The following is a 15673-nucleotide window of genomic DNA, read 5'->3' as shown; positions in this document are numbered from 1 at the left end:
CTGGAGAGTAGCTTAGCTGAGGAAGGGTCAGGTGGAGCAGTGGTTTGGCGGCGGTGTGGAGGGAGAGATAAATAGGCGGAGGGGGTGTGGGGAGTGCTGGGGGAGGTACTGCGAGCGGAGTCGGACTGGGGCGGTGCCAAGGCGGGCCTAAGGGCGGGACTGACCTGGAGAACCGAGGGCTGGCCGCGAGCTTCGCGGAGGGCTGGACTATGGGAGTCGGGGGAGGAGCCGAGGCCCGCGGGCTCCCTGCAGGCCGGGGCGGGCCGGGGCGGGCCGGGCCCGCGGTTGGCGGCTGCACTGCTTCAGGTGTTGCGGCCGCTCCACGTCGCCAGGCGCCCGTGGCTCTGTGAGCCCAAGCCGCCCTCAGCGTCTGGAGCGCCGGCTCTCGGCTCCCTCGCGGCCATGGCGGGGCCGGGCCCAGGCCCAGGGGACCCAGACGAACAGTACGATTTCCTGTTCAAGTTGGTGCTGGTGGGCGACGCGAGCGTGGGCAAGACGTGCGTGGTGCAGCGCTTCAAGACCGGCGCTTTCTCCGAGCGCCAGAGCAGCACCATTGGCGTCGACTTCACCATGAAGACGCTGGAGATCCAGGGCAAGCGGGTCAAGGTGGGAGGCCCGGCCTAGGGTCGCCGCGCTGGGTTGGGCAAGCCCTCTCCGGCCTCTCCGCAGCACTGGCTCCGACTGGCACCAGGGGCGGCCAGGGCCCCTGGAAGGTTCTCCCTCAGCGGGGGCGGGGGCCGCAACTATCGCCTAGGATTGTTCTGAGGTGTCTGGCAAATCCGTTTTGCTTTTCCTTTCCTTCCTCCTGTCGGAATAGGCCTGGGCCTTGGAATCTGGGCCAGGTTCAGTACGCAAAGCGCCGGCCTTGTGTGTGTGTTTGTGTGTGTGTGTCTGTGTGATGGGGGTAGTGCAAAGGAGGAGGCCCTACCCTCACGAGCTCGCACCCTGGGGGATTTTGCTCCACAATAACTTCGCCAGTGGAAGGCAGCCGAGCGCCTCGGAATGCCGGGGACAGAAGAACGCCTGGCTGGCCCTGACCCCTTCCCATCGTGGTCAAAGCCCCCAGTTCGGCCCTTGGGTGGGGAACCCAGCGAGAAAACTACACCCGCCCCGAGACTAGGCGGGATCAGGAAGTAGTTGCTTCTAGGACCAGAGGGCCAAAACTTTGTCAGAATTTCCGGCCTGGCCACGCCTCCCTGCAGTCTCTTTGTGGACCTACTGGTGGAACTTTACTCGACTAGTGCCAGCACTGGGTCCCCTCCCCCAGCTGGAGTTTGCTAGAAACTGAAAACTTCACAGCTACCGGAAGGTAGGGTAGAGGACCAATTTTTGGCAGTGGCTCCAAATAGAAACAGCAGGATATAGTTGTCACAATGTTCTGGCAATGATTTGACACGTAATATTTGATTAATGAGTCAGACTTTCTTAATCTGGGTGTCAACCCCCTTTAATAGAGTAGGAGACCAAGACCAGGATAGAGCAGTGTTCTTGCTCAGAACTTAACTGTGCTTCGTTTTCCATTCTTTCATGGTTTTCAGTTCACATGATCTTTAGAACTCTTAAGAGTACTGGGCAGGAGCAAGAAGTTGCACCAGGGCAATTGGAGTCGGTTGAGCCCTGATGCTCTGGAGTTCTGCCTCTTTGGTTTACTGTAAGCTTTCTCATGGTTGCCATTGGCCTGGATACTTAGCTCTTTGTGCAAAATTTGGATAATTTCTCAGTGTTGCCTTCCTCCTGCCCCATCATGGAGAAAAAGTAAGCCAACAGTCTTTACATGACCACAGTGCATCTAGAATAGACGTGACGGTGGAAGCAGAAACTATCTGCTTGAAGGGTTTTGTTTGTTTTTAATAGTCTTTTGGTTTTATGGGGTTTTATTGTTGTTTGTTTGTTTTGTCTCCTTGGGATAGAAAAAGAGCAACGTGTGGCAGGCAGTTTTGTTATTACTTGGGACCACCTCTTTAGAGCAGGTGGTGAGGGAAGGGCTGTGGGATGGGTGAAATGTATCCGTGGGTGAGCTTGTGCCCTGTGATGATGCCAGCAACCACAGGGAAAGTGGAGTATTAAAATATAGGCATAAACAACAGTAGTGTTCTTGTAAGCTGTCAGCCTGCTCCCACTTCAGTGTTTGTGGTGACCCATGCTGACAGTGGTCAAGGAAAGCGCAGGGTGTTCCCTGTTTACTTGGCGAGATAACAGCCTGTGCCCCTTTGGAGCCCAGGGTGTACTGTGTACCTGAGCACAGGTTATGCAATGCAGAACAGGCAATTCGTTATTTCTTTTCATCATGGTCACCTCCAGATTGTTCTTAGGAGGCAGGTGGGTGGGACTGGCAATGGGAAAACAGTGTAGGTATGGTAACACCCTTAATAGTTATATTTCCCGTCTTGAGAGTCTTGTGTGCCAGTTGTTTTACAGATATGTTCTTATTATTAGCCCTTTCTCACACAGGACGGGATTGCCCCGGAGCACACAGCTAGTAAGTGACAGAGGTGGAAATTTTTCTTCCAGTTTTTTTACTCCAAAGCACTGAGGTCTTTCCCCGTTATCAAACTGCTTCTTTGATCTAATTGTTTGGAGTGGAAAAGCCTTCGGCAATTATTTACCTCCTCATTTTGAAGTCAGAGAAACCTGAAGCCCAGTACACTAAAGAGGCTCTGAATTAAAAGTGAGCAGCAGTAGGTGGGGGACAGTCTCTCTCAAGTCAGGATTTCTGGGCTCTAATGAGTCATCAGGAGTAAGTCGGTTTGCCTCTCTCTGTTTCCTCATCCATAAAATACCTCTGAGGTGTCTTCCAGCAATGTAATTTAAAAAATAGGATTATTGAGGTTTAATTTACACATACTAAACACCCATTTTTAAGTGTACAATTCTGTGAACTTTGACAAATGTATACAGTCTCGTAACCACCACCACAATCAAGGTATAGAATACTTCCATCAACCCAGAAAATTCCCTTGTATCTCTTGGTGTCATTGTCCTACCTTCACCCCTGGCCCTGGCAACCACTGAACTATTTTTTGTCCCTATAGATTCAGCAGTGTGATTTTGACTGTAATCTTTGATGAGCCAGATTTTATTGTTGTTTCTTCAGAAGCAGATCCATATCAGGTTTAGTTTGAAATCTTCCCAGGGTCCATCCAGTGTCCAATAAGCATCCAGTATGATCTCTTAAACCTCCTTTTCCTGTAACGCTGGCTTTTGTTAGAGCTTGGGTAACCTTAGAGGTAGATCACCTAGTGGTTTTCTAACTCCTCTGAGCTCCAGTGTTTGGGGGCATGGTGGGGTAAAGGGGGAAAGCCAAGACGCTACAGATTTGGAAGAGCCTTAAGCTTCCACACAGAACAGTGCTACTTGTATCTAGTTTTATATTGAGGTTCCACTTGTTTTTATTTGATTAAAGAATTCTGCTGCCGAAAAATAAAAAGTTTGAAACATCACAGATGTAATTAAACCCCCTTATTTCTATAGTCACTTCCCAGTGCAACCAGAGTAACATCTAAACCTGAAGAGATGGGCCCCTGTGTGCCTTGCCAACTTCATCTCTCTTCCTCTGCCTCATTCACTACTCTCCATACCTTTCTGCCCTTCAGACATGCTTGCCTCAGACCCTTTGTATTTTTGCCTCTGCCTGTCATACTCTGTCCCTAGATCCCATTGTAACCACTGCTGCATCATTTGGCTTCCACGGAGAATGCAACCTCTTCAGAAAGGCCTTCCCTGGCCTCCCAGGCCCTCCTTCCCATTATGGGATAAGTTCAAGGGTAAGTTCATAGCACTTACCGGGACTTGAAATTGCTTTGGGTCTTGGTCTCCCCCTGTATAATGTCAGCTCCTTAGAAGCTCAGGGATCCAGTCTGCCTTGCATATTAGTGAATTCCTGCACCTACAACAGTGTCAGACAGATGGTGTTCAATACATGTCTGTTAATTGATTTTTATTTATAGAGAGGAAGCTGAGGCCAAAATAAATGAAATGACCCATATGCCTAAGGTCACACACATCAGTGGCAAAACCAGGACTTGAATGCAGGGTCAGCCTGGCTTCTAAATCTAGTGCTCATTTTTACAGTTGACCACCCTTCTGAGTCCCTCTGAGTTCATAATGATGACCCTGAAATTCTGCAAGTTAATCAGTCTAGTAAAAGTGCACTTGTGGCCACCACACTTTGAGAGAAGAATGTGGACTTGGGCATTTTATATGTTTTCAACAACAAGGATTGAAACCTCAAGGAATTTCAGGGCATTTGTCAGCTAACAGAACATCTAGCCAGTTCCAAACAGCTCACGTAGTCTGTTGTGCTGGTTAGTAAGGCGCTGCATGTGGTGATTGGTTCCTATGTCCCACCCCATTCCTTCTGCTCTAGCTATGCAGACTGAACATCAAGAATGAATCGGTGCTGCTAGTGTTTCAAATTTTGGTGTCTCTGAAAGAGAACACTGGATTAGGAGTCTGAGTCCTAACTGGTCTGGGTCTTATGTCCAGCCCTGCCAAAACTGTGGCTAATTCCTTTCCCCTTCTTGGAGCCTCAGGCTTCCTCATTTGTGAAATAGGACTCATGATCTTCCTTCTGCCTACTTAGTGTGTTGGAAAGCTATAGACATGCTTAAAATAATTTAAAATTTCCTTTATATGTTTTTGAATAGATAATCATCTACATAGTTCAGAATTTCAAAATTTCAAAGATGTGAAGGGGCATACTCCTTTCCACGTTTGTCCCCCAAGCTACCCAGTGCCCTCTAAGAAGAGGCAATCAGTGTTAACCCATTTTTTTGTCTGTCCTGAAAGTGCTGTTGTAAATAAAACCAAGGAGTCACAAATATAAGGAATTATTTTATTATTGCTGTTGTTACCGTTTTCCTCCTTAGATTAGACAGATTATTTCTTAACCTGCCATCTCCCACCCGTCACTCCTTCCCAACCTCACTGTCCCCCAGGAAATCTCAGCCGGTTCTAAATCCTTAAAATATTCTTACGGTTCCTCTACTCACCTTATCTGGGACAGATAAGGCTTGTTATATAAACTTGTTTTTTGCAGATCACTGGGGACACAGGCCTCAAGTTTACACACACAGGTTAGCCTTGTAAAATTGTACCCTATTTATTCAGCTCTCTTTCAGGCTCACTCTCCCTTTGTTGGGATGCTGCCAGATCCTTCCTTCACAGAGGTAAAGTCTATGCCCTTGGGCCTGGGCCTCCAGAATTCAGGACCTTCAGCCTTGGTTCTCAAGCTTCTCTTGGCCCTACAAGACATCTTTGTTTTGTGGCACTTCCAAAAGAGGGGACAGGAGCAGGGTAAAAGGAACCAGCATCTTTTTAAAGTTTGCATCCTCAGTCCTTCCAGTCAGGCTTTGCTCACATGCTTTTCCTATTTGGATAAAATTGGTCGGACTTTTTCAGTTTTGATCAGAGATAGTAAAAGGACTGTTAGGTAAGAAAGAAGTTTAGGTCATGCTGGTTGTCTAAAGCAGTCTGTTCTTGATACCAATGACAACCATCCTCATTGCAAAATAAGCCTTGCCTCCCAAGGTTTCTGACAGTCCTGAGGCAGCACGTGTAGTAGTAGAAAGACTAAGGGCCAGCGTTAGATGGCACCAGGTTAAAAATCTTGGCTTTGCCACATAGGGCCTTGGGTATGTGACGTTACCACTTCCAATCTGCTTCACCTGCAAACCCCCTAGCTTTAGGGACCTGACATATAGCAGATCATCAGTAGATGGGAACTCACATTCGGTGGAAATCAGCTGAGAGAGATAGTGGCATGGGGAGTCAGGAAGTGTGGGGCTGCCCAATGAGCTTTGTGAAAGTTGCTTCACTGATTTCTTATCCTATCAGTGAAATGAAGAAAAGGATCCCTCTTGTATCTATATTGGGTTTTCTGGGCAAGAAAAGGCAAGGGCCTGCCCCCTGTGGCAGATCTGGGCAGAGATTCCACACCAGTTAGGGGTTACAGTGCACAAGGCCTTTAGCACCTTGCTGGGTCCACATCTCAGCTCAGGGTGTCAACATGTCTATTTCCTTTCCTCACTTTCATCTCTTTGGTCTTTAAGTCCTTTCAGGTTTTCTTTATCTTCCATTGGCCTTTGGGTAGTGCTGGGCCTGTGATAGGCCCTTGCTGAGGCCTGATGCTTGAATGGTTTTCTTTAAGTGCTTTGGTTTTCTTTGGACGTGAGGAAATCATAGAGTTGAGTAGTAGTAGAGCAGCCCTCCCTCCCACATGTACTGCATCTTCTGTTTTTACCATTGTTCTCATACTTGGTCCTCGCAGTGGTCCTGTGAGAGGGACCCCCATTTTACAGAGGGGGAAATGAGGGCCTGTGTGTAGCAAGTCTGAACCAGAACCTAGCCTTCTAGTTCCTAGTCTAGTACTTTTCCTCATTGTTGTATTATGCCCTCTACCACTACCAACACACACACACACACAAAAAGGTTTGGGACCAATTTAATATGTAAGCCATCACATATCACTTGTATTTACATTTTGATTAGCAGTATCATATGAACATCCTAATGCCAGATGCTTATTAAACAAATCCTTATTAATTCATATTAATTGGGAGAAATGGTGCGTATGGCCAGTGTAAACAAAAGAAAAAAATCCATCATCTAGATTGAGTTACAAAATGCTACTTTATTGAACGTGTAGCCATGGAAACCAAGCAAGTGCTGTTAGAGGGCTTATCCAACGACCCTGAGGGCAATTGTAGTATCTTTTGGTCAGTGACAGGTCATTGGAGTAAGTGTGCTGCTTCCTGAGGTGACTGCTTTTTAAGGGGACAAGGTTCTTCTTGATTTGAGAGGCCTAAAAAGTTGGTCTCCAACTCACAGCTGATAGTTTATGGGTCATTTTCCCTCCCTGTGTTAGTTATCTTGTCTCTGACATGAGGATGTTGGGCTATGCTATCTTTGAATTCACTGAAAAAATTACTTGTAATTTCAAGCCAGGTGATCCTGCCATTTTGATGCCTGAGAAGTGTAAAAATCAGATTTTTTTTAAATTAAAGTATTCTATTTACATTTTCCAGTGAGAAACTTTGATTTTTTATTGTTGTTGTTTAACTTGTTTTTTACTCTTGGGTTTTAACTCTGTAATGGGTATACATATAGTAGATTATTTCATAATGAAAAAATAGATCACAGCTATCAGAATAAACTTCAGTTTGCTAGCTATGAATTGTTACTATCTGTCATGTTTACATTATGGATGAAATACATAGAAAAATCAGTATTATTAGTGAAATCACAAGGTAAATATCTCAATATAAACTTTGACTCTACAGTTTTCTTTGGGTTATTTTCTCCAGAATAAGCCCTTGACAAGTATTGGCTGAAGAAACGAGCAAGTAAACAAGAGAGAAGGGAGAACCACATTTGAGCAGAAAAAAGTGTCAGTGGATCTGGAAGCTCTACTTAAAGTGTGGGGTTCATGCAAAAGCCTTAGGGCACCTGGGCACAGAGCTGGAAATGAATGTGGAATGAAAAAAGGAGACCTCATGGGAACTCGGGTTCTCCTGCCACTGGGAAGGAGAGTGGTAATGGATGGAAGGCCCTGGTGTGTTAAGATACACACCAGTTTGCGCTCCAAGTGTATGCATGCATATGTACATCAACAGATTATTATTTGGCTTTACATAAGTTGGCCTTACCTGATTATCCTGTCTAATGTAACACTCTACCAAGTTCCCGTAAAAAAAGAATCTTTATTGAGATAAAATCCACACACCATAAATTTCTCCATTTAAGGTATACAATTCAGTGATTTTTTTTTTTTTTTTGGGGGGGGCTTTTTTGTTTCATACACTCACAGAGTTGTGCAACCGTCACCACAATTACTTCAGAATATTTCCATCATCCAGAAAGGAACCTTGTACCCAGTTAGCAGTCACTCACATTCTACCCTCTCCCCGGCTCCTGGCAACCACTTGTCTACTTTTTGTCTCTATAGAGTTGCTTGTTCTGGACATTACATATAAATTGAACCACACAATATTACGAGTTTTCTTAAGCATGATGCTTTTAAGGTCCGAGTTACTTTTTATCCCTTCTTTGCGCTGCTTTGTTTTTTCTTCCTATAGCACCTACCACCACCCTAAGTCACTCTTGCTGGTTTGTTCCCAGGCCCCGGAGGGAATGTGAGCTCTGTCCTGTATGCCCACACCTAGCCCTGTGCCTTCCCTTGTTTGTTGTTGATGAATGAGTGAAGCATCTGCTCTCACTGTTCAGTAACTGGAGTTTTTCCAGGTAGCAAAGTATGTTTTAGCTTTTGTTGGATCAGTTAGTTGTCTCACTTCCATGTCACCCTCTAGAATTTGGATATATATATATATATATATGTATATATGTGTATATATATATATATATATATATATATGTATATATGTGATATATATATATATATATATATATATATATATATATATATATATGCTATTTCTACTTGTTAAATTTTAAATGCATATTCAAGCTTACATTATTCTATCTACAGTCTAGAATTAGTATCTATTTCTGTGACCTGAAGAAGACAAGAACGCTGGCACTCTTTTCCTCCCTTCTCATTGCCTCCATCCCAACTTCCACATTAAAATCATCTAGGATTTGAATTCTAGATTGTTGTTAATTTTTTGACATTTTGCATCAACACTTATCTAGACTCAATTTTAAGATTTTTTAAATTTTCAGTTTACTGTTATTTTTTTAATATTTTTAAATTTTTTCAATTATAGTTGACATATAATATTACATTAGTTTCAGGTGTATAGCACAGTGATTAGACATTTATATAACTTATGAAGTGATCACCCCAATAAATCCAGTACCTATCTGATACCATACTTAGTTATTACAATACTACAGACTGTGTTCCCCCATGTTATACTCTTCATCCCCATGACTATTTTTTTTTTAATATTCACAATTTTTATTGCAACATGGCCATTTTTGTTAGGGTGAGGAGTTTGATCTTAAACAACAACATTCCATTTAAGGCTCTTTTTTACAGAAATTGCCATCATGACTGATATTCAAAATACATTTAGTGTTGCAAGACTTACATGGTAAACATAAAACTCCTACACTTATTCAGTAGTGTACACTCAATGGAAAAAATGTCATTAATAACAGATTTCTTTTAAGAAGGTATTCAGGTAACAGGAATGAACACTGAGGTACTAGGATAAGTTGATGAGGCAGTTAATACAACTTAATTGGCATTTCTTTTGGGGGTGGGGAGTTAAACTCATTACAAAAATGTGCTTTCAGTGCATAATGTTATATCCATGCTTCCATGTCACAAAAATAGGCTTGCCAAGGCAGGTGAATGCTGGAGCCTCAAAGAACTGTAATCAAGTGCAACTATAAATAATACTGAATAAAGTTTACCATCTGACAAGTGGATAATGCTTTCAAGGCATTCAGTTAGCTTACCCTTTGCAGTGTTCTAAGTTATTCACATTGACAATCACATTCATTGTATTGCTTGCTGCAAAGGAGGCAAGTTTGTTTTGGTGTAAATATTATGGGACGGTATTCCTTGGGTTGTATATTAGAGTAACAGTATTTAACAGTCTAATGGCAATCACCGATAGGCTGCTTACATAAGTGATATGTCCTTTATTCATTGTGTTGGATGGACCCAGTGGGAAGAGGGGAAAAAAATCCAAAAAATCCTAATACTAGTTCAATTGAGCTGAAGAAATGGAAGATCCTTAAGATCTAGATGGCACTTGAGAGGCAAAGAGTTTTAAAACGAGGATAGTTTATTGAAAGCAAAGGGTCAGAGCTCCTGAGTGGGAGGGGGTCCTGAATGGGGGTGTCCCGTGACTGAGGCAAAAGCTCTTTTATACCTTCCCTTGCCTGTTTGGGGAAGGGAAGCTGGCGGCTTTTAATGAAATTCGTCTACCAGGTTTGTTCTGCTTGCCCATCCTAAAGGAATCAGCAAAGTAACCCACTCTTACCTATCAGATCTGCTCCATTTGTCAGGCCAAAATAATTTTATGATTAACCTCAAGACGATGTTACATTTTGTCCTGGAGCGAAGGAGTGATTTAAAAACCTGGAGTTTTAGGATATAGCTGTCTTTGTTTATTCCACCAGGGACCTCCCTGTTTACCTAATGACTTGCTAACTAAATTTGATAAGGGTTTTCCTTCAGGTAAAACGTTGCCTCCCAATTTTTCTTCAAGTGTTGAATGGTCCTTTATGTCATCTAAGTCATTTATTTGCATTTTTAATACCTGTAAATTTCTTTTTAATGGCATCTTTAAAGCTAGCATAAATCATCTTGCTTTTTAAAGGTGCATTTTCAGGAACCCAGAATATACATACTAGGTCTTTCTTAGACTCTTGTTTCATACATGACATGGTACAAAGCATATTGGCAATCATTCAGAAGTAGCAACTTCACAAAAGATGTGTGGGGGTCCTCTACAGTATCTACCAATGTCACCCACCAAGATCTGCTTTGCTTCCCCTACAATTGTCTATTGTCATCACTTACACAGAAGAGAACTGCTTTCTTTCTTTAGATCTCCTCTAGTGTAGGTTTCCTTACTTTCACATCATTAAAAACTTTGATAACAACTTCGGTCACTGTAACTCCAAAAGCCACAGTGCCTGTGGCTTCAGTGGTGGCTCAGAATTCAACTCAGTGGCACTGGGAGAAGGAGGAGGAGTGGGTGGGTAGTTCACATGACTGTTTTGTAACTACCAATTTGTACCTCTTACTGTCCTCCCCCACTTCACCCATTCTCCAAATCTTGTAACCATCAAAATGCTCTCTGTATCTATGAGCTTATTTCTGTTTCATTGTTTGTTTATCCTGTTCTCTAGATCCCGTATATAATTGAAATCATATGACATTCGTCTTTCTCTGTCTAACTTACTCCACTCAGCACCATACCCTCTAGGTCCATTCATGTTGTTGCAGATGGCAAGTTTTTTGTTTTTGTTTTCAAATTGGATAACTGTGTTTTTTTCTAGGACCCATCAGCGCCTAGTCAAGTCATTGTCCTTCAATCTAGTTGTGGAGGGCGCAGCTCAGCTCCACCTCCAGTTGCCATTTTCAATCTTAGTTGCAGGGGGCTCAGCCTACCATCCCATGTGGGAATCGAACTGGCAACCTTGTTAAGAGCATGCGCTCTAACCAACTGAGCCATCTGGCCTCCCGCAGATGGCAAGATTTGATTCTTTTTTACAGCTGAGTAATAGTCATTGTATATACTAAGGGTGCCAATAAAATGTATACAAGTGGACAATTTGGTCAACATTGCTCAAGCAGTAGTTCGCCATACTCAGAAGTGTCTGGATGCTGATGGTAACCACTTTGAGCACCTCTTGTAATTGCAGAAGTCAAACATGACTTGTATTCATCTTTTGTTAATGGTATATATTATTACAATTTTAACACAATTTTCCTTTCTTAAAATGTATATACATTTTTTAGGCACCCTCTATATGTACTACCTCTTCTTTATCCATTGATCCATTGATGGACACCCAGGCTGCCTCCATATCTTGGCGATTGTAAACAATGAACTGCAATGAACATATGAATGCACATACCCCTTCCAAGTAGTGCTATGCGTTTCTTCAGATAAATACCCAGAGCTGAGATTTCTGGGTCCTTCTTTATCTCGTAATAGTCTTTGCTTTAAAGTCTGTTTTGTATGGTATGAGTATTGCTACTCCAGATTTTTTTTTTCTTTTCGATTTTCATGAAATAACTTTCCATTCCTTTACTTTCAGTCTGTGTATGTCTTTCAATCTGAAGTGAGTCTCTTATAGGCAGCATATGTAAGGGTTTTGTTTTTTTAATCCATTCAGTCACTGCATGTCTTTTGATTGGAGCATTTAATCCATTTACATTTAAAGGTAATTGTTGAGAGATAGGTAGTTATTGCCATTTTCATACTTTTTATCTTTTTTTTTTTTTTTAATCTTAAAGTAGTCCCCCTAAAATTCCTTATAATCCTGGCTTGGTGTTGATTCCTTGTAATCCTTTAGTTTTTTCTGGGGAACTGTTTATCTGTCCTTTGATTCTAAGTAGTAGCTTTGCTGGGGGAGTAATCTTGGTTATAGGCCCTTACTTTTCATCACTTTGATTATTCTGTACCAATCCCTTCTGGCCTGTAAAGTTTCTGTTGAGAAATCAGCTTGACAGGCTTATGGGAGCTCCCTTGTACATAACGAACTGTTTTTTTCTTGCTGCTTTTAAGATTCTCTCTTTGACTTTAACCTTTGGCATTTTCATTATGATGTCTTGGTGTGGACCTCTTTGGGTTCATCTTGTTTGAGACTCTGCACTTCCTGGGCTTGTATGTCTTTCCTTTGCCAGATTAGGGAAGTTTTTGTCATTATTTCTTCAAATAGGTTTTCAATTTCTTGCTCTTTCTTTTCTCTTTCTGGTATTCCTAGGATGTGAATGTTGGTGCACTTGTCCTCCCAGATGCCCCATAAACTATCCTCATTTTTTTTTTTTTAATTCTTTTTGCTTTTTGGTGTTCTGATTGGGTGTTTTCTGCTACCTTATCTTCTAAGTTGCTGATTTGATCTTCTGCTTCATCTAATATCCTGTTGATTCCCTCTAATGAATTCTTTATTTCTGTTATTGTATTCTTCATTTCTGACTGGTTCTTTTTTATGTTTTCTAGCTCCATTTTTATGTTTCCTGTCTCTTTGTTGAAGTTCTCACTGAGATCATTGAGCATCCTTATAACCAATGTTTGGAACTCAGTGTCTGGTAGATTGCTTGTCTCTATTTTGTTTAGTTCTTTTTCTGGAGCTTTGTTCTGTTCTTTCATTTGGGACATATTTCTTTGTCTCCCCATTTTGGCTGCCTCCCTGTGTTTGTTTCTATGTGTTAGGTAGGGCTACTATGTCTTCCAGTCTTAGTAGTAGGTGCCTTATGTAGTAGGTGTCCTGTGGGGCCCAGTGGCACAATCTCTCTTGTCAACTGAGCTGTGTACTCCACGTATGTCCGTTATGTGGGTTGTGTGTGTCCTGTTGTAATTGAGCCTTGATTTCTGTTTGCATGTCAGTAGGAGGGATTGACCCTTAGGCTGATTTGTTGTGAGGACTGGTGGTCATTACAGTGGCGGAGCTGGTGTACAGGGGCTGACCCTACAGAACAGGATTTTCTTTATCAGGGCTCTGGTGCCTGCTCAATCTGCCCTTTGGTTGTATCTTTTTTGGAGGTGATTGTGTAGTGCTCTGATGTAGTCTGAAACTGGCCACTGGGTATGTTGGTTTTGGGGTCTCTTAAGAGAGGCTCTGTTGCAGGCCAAGTTCAGCCACTTCCTGTGCCCTGCTCAGGGCCACTTTGTATGAGCTACAAAGTGATCTGCAGGTGGTTGCCAGTTGCACTGGGCTTGGAGATGCCTGGGAAACTCCAAGCTGCAAACCAAGGGTGGCTGCCATTAGTGCTGGTCTTGGAGCTCCTCAGCAAGTGGTATGGGGCATGCTGAGGCCAGATGATGCTTGCTTGGGGTATGCAAACCTTTGAGAGATATTAGGAAAGTCCTCAGCATGAGCCAAGACAGGCCATTTGTTTGGAAAAGACACTGGAAGTGACAATTTGGGTGGAGTGGGGTCTCAGGGAATCACCAGGGTGGGGCAAAGAGTGTTAGCCAAGTTGATGGAGACTCAGATGTAGCAGCTGACTGAGGGCTCAACAAAGGAACAATGGTGTCTGCCAGCACTTCTTCCTGGGAGAAAGCTGCCCCTCCAGCTCTTGCTCTGAAGCCAGACAATTCAGTTCCTCGTGGTAAGTCCCTGGCACTTTTCGAACTGCTACCCCAGCTCTGGAGCTCAGAGCAAGTGAGCCCATTAGCGAATCAGTCCATGCTCAGGCCCTTTAAGAGGAGCACCTGGCACTCTAGTCACCCTTTGTCTCACTCAGCCACAATCTCTGCTGGTTTTCACAGCCAGAAGTCATGGGGACTTATCTTCCCAGCACTGGAGCCCTAGGCTGGGGAGCCCTGGGGCTGGGACCCCTTGCTTCTCTGGGGGAACTTACACAGCTGAGATATCTCTACTGATTTTTAACCACCACACATGGGTGTGGGACCAGCCTGTTCCGCATCTCCACCCCTCCTACCAGTCTCAAGGTGGTTTCTTCTGTATGTCCTTAGTTATAGGACTTCTGTTTAGCTAGACTTCAGGCCATTCTCAATGATGGTTGTTCTGTAGTTAGTTGTAATTTTGATATGGTTGTGAGAGGAGGGAAGCACAGTGTTTTCCTACTCCACCATCTTGACCAGTAGTCTTACTGTCCTTTATTTCTTTGATTCATTTTCATTTTGCCTGAATTGTTCCTCAGGTGATTCTTACAGAAAGTCTGTAAGTGATAAACTTTCAGTAACCACATGTCCAAAATTAACTTTATTTCCACCCCTGTTGCCCCTGAGATGTTAGCTTGACTAGATATAGAAATCTACTTATAAAATAATTTCCTCAGAACTGTGAATATATTGCACTATCTTAAAGCACCCAATGCTGCTGATGCAAGGTCTGAGTCTAGTTGACTTATTGTTTGCTTGTAGTCAACTCACTTTGTTTTTTTTTGTAAGCATTTATATTTAAAAAAAAAAAAAATGCTTCCTCATGTTCTGAAATCTTACCATAGTGTGTCTAGGTTATGGGATATTTTTCATTCATCCTGCTGTGAACTCAGTAGGTATACTTCCTATATTTTTAAAGCTCGAAGAAATTTCCTTTTATTTCTTTAATTAACTCCTTCTTGTCATTCTCCCTGTTCTGTCCCCTGTCCTCCACATCTCTTACCTATTCCTCTGTCTTAAAGCTTGTTCTGTTGTGCTGTGTTCTGGACAACCCCTGGGCTCTACCTTCCAGCTCACTGATTTGCTTTTCAGTCATATCTCTTCTGATATTCATTTCGTCTTTGGTTTCTTAATTTTGACAGTTACATTTTTCATTTCCAAGATCTCCCGTTGGTTCTTTTTCATATCAGTAATATTTTCATTCTGAGGAGATTATTAATACTCTTTTTTTCCCAACTTTTCAGTATGAAAAATTTCAAACAGAAAAGTTGAAAGAATAACAGTGAACCCCACACATACTCTACCTAGAGTCAATAGTTGAATCATATTTTGCTGTATTTGTTGTATCTTTCTATGTATGTAATAGAAATATTTTTGTTTGAAAGGAAGTTGCAGACATCATGATACTTTACCCCTGGATACCTCAACATACAACTTTTAAGAATAAGCACAATACTCTTATCACATTCTATAATAGCATCCACAGGCTGGTCCATTTTTCAGTTTCTCCAACTTTCTCCAGAATGTGTTCTGTAGTGTTTTTCCCCCTTGAACCAGTATGGGTTTAGTTCAGGACAATGCCTTCTAATGGCTTTTGTTTTTGTTATTGTTAAGAATCACTTTCTGGATTTGTCTCATGATTTCCTTCTGGTGTCTTTTGACTAGTTCCTTTATCCCTCATATTTCTAGTGAATGGGAAGTTGAATTTAGAGGCTTGATTAGACTCGGGTGGCACAGTTTTGGTGAGAATGACTCAGTGGTAATGTTGTGTACTTCACATGGCACCACGGCAGGCACCACTTGATGCCAGGTTACCCCACTGGTAGTGATGCCAAAATCACTTGGTTAGGATAGTGTCCATCAGATTTATTTATTCATATTTCTTAAGATTCCTCTTT

General features: G+C 42.6%; 1 protein-coding gene and 1 pseudogene across 2 annotated transcripts in view; one reads left to right on the top strand and one right to left on the bottom strand.

Moving 5' to 3' along the window:
• The first annotated feature begins 229 nt into the window (after positions 1–229).
• The window catches only part of RAB43 (RAB43, member RAS oncogene family), a 39467-nt gene continuing 24023 nt past the window's right edge, over positions 230–15673 (top strand). Inside the window, exon 1 of one of the 2 annotated variants that reach the window (XM_019719030.2) lies at positions 230–606. In XM_019719030.2, the coding sequence (XP_019574589.1) occupies positions 403–606 (204 nt within the window). In that variant the 5' untranslated portion in view covers positions 230–402. The remainder of the gene's footprint in view (positions 607–15673) is intronic. The other variant, XM_019719031.3, reaches the window with a different exon arrangement.
• On the bottom strand, positions 9107–14889 carry LOC109438864 (cofilin-2 pseudogene; annotated as a pseudogene).

The sequence above is a fragment of the Rhinolophus sinicus genome, chromosome 4 (assembly GCF_057876585.1).
Source record: "Rhinolophus sinicus isolate RSI-liver-muscle chromosome 4, RSI-T2T, whole genome shotgun sequence".
Taxonomy (NCBI): domain Eukaryota; kingdom Metazoa; phylum Chordata; class Mammalia; order Chiroptera; family Rhinolophidae; genus Rhinolophus; species Rhinolophus sinicus.
Note: the sequence above shows the minus strand (reverse complement) of the source record. Positions and strands in the feature narration are given on the sequence as shown.